The sequence below is a fragment of the Notolepis coatsorum genome, assembly GCF_963971535.1.
Source record: "Notolepis coatsorum genome assembly, chromosome: 1".
NCBI lineage: Eukaryota > Metazoa > Chordata > Actinopteri > Aulopiformes > Paralepididae > Notolepis > Notolepis coatsorum.
Genome location: NC_140165.1, coordinates 316,305,198 through 316,310,197, shown reverse-complemented (window position 1 = coordinate 316,310,197; position 5,000 = coordinate 316,305,198). Strand labels below are relative to the sequence as shown.

At 42.6% G+C, this 5,000-nt stretch overlaps 1 protein-coding gene across 1 annotated transcript in view; it reads left to right on the top strand.

Moving 5' to 3' along the window:
• Window positions 1-5,000, top strand: part of LOC311226344 (centrosomal protein of 57 kDa-like) — a gene marked incomplete at both ends in the record, with an annotated part of 29,532 nt that overhangs the window by 20,140 nt on the left and 4,392 nt on the right. The window contains 2 exons of the mRNA XM_084311770.1: window positions 216-311; window positions 4,844-4,951. Coding sequence (XP_084167896.1) covers window positions 216-311; window positions 4,844-4,951 — 204 coding nt within the window. The remainder of the gene's footprint in view (window positions 1-215; window positions 312-4,843; window positions 4,952-5,000) is intronic.

The following is a 5,000-nucleotide window of genomic DNA, read 5'->3' as shown; positions in this document are numbered from 1 at the left end:
ATACACATACTCATACACACACACTCATGCACACACACACACACACACACATACACACACACACACACACACACACATACACACACACACACACACACCCACACACACACACACATATACACATACTCATACACACACACTCATAGTCATGCACACACACGCACACACAATATGTTACTCAGGTGTGTTCTGCTTTCTCGTTGGCTCCTCCTCAGTTACAGACGGGCTTGGAGGCCAATAGGATCCTGCTCCGCTCGGTGTCGCCACGCCCCCACAGGAGACGGTCGAGAGAGAAGAGGCCCTCTTCCAAAGTAAGGAAGGACGTCCCACGAGTCTGTCTTGAGTACCACTGAGAACACACACACACACACACACACACGCACACGCACACGCACACACACACACATATTAGTGCCGTCAATAGATTAAATGGATACAAATTTACTAATTAATCTCACACATTTCTGTAATTAAGCTAGATTTATCTAGATAAAAAATTGCATTTTTCTACTTAAGACCGAAGCTTGTAACAGATATTTACTTGAGTAAAATCATGGAATTAATGTAAAATCAACACAAAGAAAGTATAGTTAGATTCAAAGACTATTTTAATAGCTTTCTTTGAATACAGTATCTGATTGATTGATTGAATTGATTGAAAACGTTATTAACAGATTGCAGAATGGGTACAGTACAGTACAGCTCAATACATACAATTGTTAAGGGGATGCAGACCAGAGAAAGACTTTCGTCTCGTTTATATCGGGGTCCCCCATTTTCAATTCATCATAACATATGACATACACAACATACAGATAGACAGTACTGCTACATCTATACATTTATTATACCAGATTTGCAAATACAGTACTGTTTGTGATACAAAAAGAGTCTAGAGAAGAGAGTATAGTTTCAAGTTCAAGTTTCTTTAATAGTTGTCATACAGAAGTACAGAATACTTTTATACAAAATGCTTCTTACTGTTACGCTCCAGAGACTGTGCTAGACAAGATAAGTATGAAATAAAATAAAGTAGCATGTAAAAAGAAGTAAAAATAGAGGTCACAGTGTTCAGTATAGACATATGTACAATGTTCGATGCAGAATAGAAGTAACTGAGTTACCATACAATATACAATATACTATGCAATGTACTAATATACAATACTATATAGTTCAAAGCAGAAATGGGATGAGGTACAATTTAGGTACAATTTACAGTAAGGTGTACGAGTTGTAGTGCAAATCCTTTACCAATAAATATAAAGTGTGTTTAGGTGATCTAAAGTGTGGAGAGTGGGTGCTGCAGTGTGTTGTTTGTTTAAAGTGAGTGTGTGGATGTGTGTGCTGTGTGCATTTGATGGTTGTTGCAATGTTGCATAGTGTTTATTGTTCGTTGAGCAGCCTGATGGCCTGGGGATAGAAGCTTCTTCTGAGTCTTTCTGTGCTCGCCTTGAGACTCCGGTATTGCTTGCCTGACCGCAGCAGTTCAAAGAGGCAGTTGTTCGGGTGGCTGGAGTCCTTGATGATTCTCTTAGCCTTACCCCTGCACCGCTTGTTGTAAATGTTCTGGAGGGTGGGAAGCCCCCCTCCAATTGTACAATACATTTGACGTAGAAACTGTACATTGGAGGAGGTTGGGTAGGTGGGGTGGGGGGGGGGGGGGGGGGGGGCTGTACATTGGAGGTGGTTGGGGGGGGGGGGTGGGGGGGGGAAACTGTGCAACTGTACAAGCAAAACTGTACATAGGAATATTGACAAAACCATACTTGGTTCCAAAAGGAGGGTCTCGTGTATTCTTGGGTTAGGTAATTTACTGTACATTGGAGGGGGTTGGGTTAGGACATTTACAGGGGCCAGTTTCGAATTGCAGTCTCCCGTAGGTGTTCTTTGAGAGTGGTTTTAAATTTTTACGTTTTTTATTTATTTTTTAATCCACTTTTTCTCCCATTTTTCTATTTTTCTCCCATCCCAATTTTTATATCGTCCAATTCAACCCTCCCCTGTCTTCGAACGTTGTTTCTTGCCTCCCACAAGCCGGGTGCAATGTGGACTAAGTCATACATAGCACGAGTCCCCTCCGATACTCGAGGTAACAGCCGTCGCATCTTTTCACCTGCACGGCCCGATCTTTCAGCGTCGGGGGTCTGGGCTTTGGAGGGGCCCGCCCCCGTCGCTTCTTGATTCTACTGCGCAGGCGCACCAACCGACCCGTAGGAGTCGCTGTCCACAACGCCCGATCCCCACCCTTCAGTTTCCCTCCCCGTAATACGGCCAATGTGTATTACTGTGGACGACCAGCTAAACTGAAAGCAATGTGGAGAGCGGGGCTCGAACAGCGCCACATAGCCGCCCACAACTTTTAAGTATTTTAAAGTATTTTTCTCTCCTGTGAAATACAAATGTTCAACAAAACCATCAACATTGACTCAGCTTTAATGACCTCTTTCTTATATCCGCGGCGCTAGCAGAAATAAAAACAACCCAGGCCTATGTTAAAGTGCAGATTGGCTTAGAGGACGATAATGTCTTGTATGAACTACCAGTAATATAAATCATATTAACAACAACAAATGTGTTCCATCGTCATGTCAGATGCTTTTCAAAAAGGTGCATGAGTCGATGCAAAAAAGAAGCTGCCTATTCTGGGTCCTCGCTCCACAATGGTGGAACGAACTCCCCACCACAGTCAGGACAGCCGAAACCCTAAAAACACACTTCTTCAAACAATGTCTGAAATGAAGGGGGGGGGGGGGGGCACTAACCTTCTTACTGTCTTTTACTGTATTTTCCACTAAATAATCTACCTTGCCTATATTACTACCTACTAGGGGTGTAAAGGTACACGTATCCGTACCGTACCGAACCGTTTCAGTGTGTACCGTATACCGTAGCGAACGGCTGTGTACCGAACGAATACAGCGGTATGTTAACCACTAACGACCGCCCACCGGGGGTTGTTTTTTTCACAATCTAATATGATAATAATAATTATTATATATATATATTTTTTTTTACAAGTGAAAGTGAAGTTCAGTAAGTGCTCGTTCTTCAGATCGGACATTTACATTTAGTCATTTAGCTGACTCTTTTATCCAAAGCGACTTACAAGTTCTGTACGACAAGTCATCAGGAAGGGCACAACTCTATCAGCTGAGTAACAATGTTCATCAAAGTGTTGAGTGCTACAGTGTAGGTTAGTTTATTAGGACAAGTGCATGACAGTAAGGTTAGTTAGGGTTAGATATATTATTATTTCAGATAATAAAACTGCAGATCGGAGGTGTCATATCTGGGGCACGTTATCTCATCGCAAGGGGTGGCGACCGACCCAGCGAAGATACGTAGCGGAGTGGAGAAATCCCCGGAATGGGGCAGAGTTGTTATCCTTTCTAGGTTTCGCCTCCTTCTATCGTAGGGTCGTGAAGAACTTTGCCAGTCCATATACCACAATATATATATTATATATATAATATAATATATATTGAACACTTTTGTCTACGTACTTGACTTCTATTTTTTACTTACTATACTTATTTTATACTTATCTATTTTTATCTAGCACAATCTCTGGAGCAAAACAGAAAGAAGCATTTTATATAAAAGTATTCTGTACTTGATGAACATTGTTACTCAGCTGAGAGAGTTGTACCCTTCCTGCTGACCTGTTGTACAGAACTTGTAAGTCCCTTTGGATAAAAGCTTCAGCTAAATTACAACATTTTCAATATATATAGTATATATGTACACACACACACATCGGACTCTCCCCTCCAATCAAGTCCATTTTAGCAAGTGTTGATCTGTGTGTCAACCTGCGTCTGGTACCATTATCTGAAATAAAAATCTAACCCTAACTAACCTCACTGTCATGCACTTATATAGTCCTAATATACTAACCTACACAGTAGCACTCAACACTTTGATGACCATTTTTATTTTATTTTATTTTTTAAACTTACATTTTTTATTTGCAGTTTTAGTTTTAGTTTAAAAACATACATCAGACAATACATTCAAATAACAGAAATGATAAAGACATATCCCCCCCCCCCACATTTACATTTACATTTAGTAATTTAGCTGACGCTTTTATCCAAAGCGACTTACAAGTTCTGTACGACAAGACAGCAAGAAGGGTACAACTCTATCAGCTGAGTAACAATGTTCATCAAGTGTTGCGTGTTACAGTGTAGGTTAGTTTATTAGGACAAGTGCATGACAGTAAGGTTAGTTAGGGTTAGATATATATATATATATATATTTTTTTTTTTATTCAGATAATGGTTGAAGAAGTGAGTCTTTAGTCGACGGCGAAAGATTGGACGGGATTCGGCTGTCCTAACTGGGGTGGGTAGTTCATTCCACCATTGTGGGGCAAGGACTGAGAATAGGCGGCTTCTCTTTGATGACCCTCCGGGAGCTTGGATAGGAGTAGGTCTGAGGCGGCCAGAAGATGCAGAGCGTAGGGGTCTTGAGAGCCCTATCTCTCCACCCCGAGAGATAGGGCTCCCCCCATATCCCAGGACCTCTATACACGGAGCCGGGCCCCAGCGACACGGGTCCCTTGAATCGATTGGGCCTGGCCCAGTAGAGGAGAGTGCAGGGGGCTCCCCCCCCACCGAGCCAAGCCTGTTACCTCCCATGTCCCAAAGAACCCCACCCCGCCCCCGCACATCGACCCCACAACACACAAGAAGACCCCACTCTCCGGGTCAAAACGATGGTCTTTTCTTTTATCCTCCGTTTCTTCTTACGGCTTTATTTTTGAGAGGACATTAAGCATTTCACTGTTCAACCTACCAATTATGTATCTCTTTTATTTTTTTCTCTCTCTTCCCAGAAGCCTCAGCAGCTCTCCTCCCAGAAGCCTCAGCAGCAGCCGTCTGCTCATGCTGCAGAGCCGCACTACAGACTGAGACTGGGAGACGTGCCTTTCGTGGCTGGAACGGTATGTTGGACTCACGTTAGAGACACACGTGTTGCTTTCCAGTCGATGT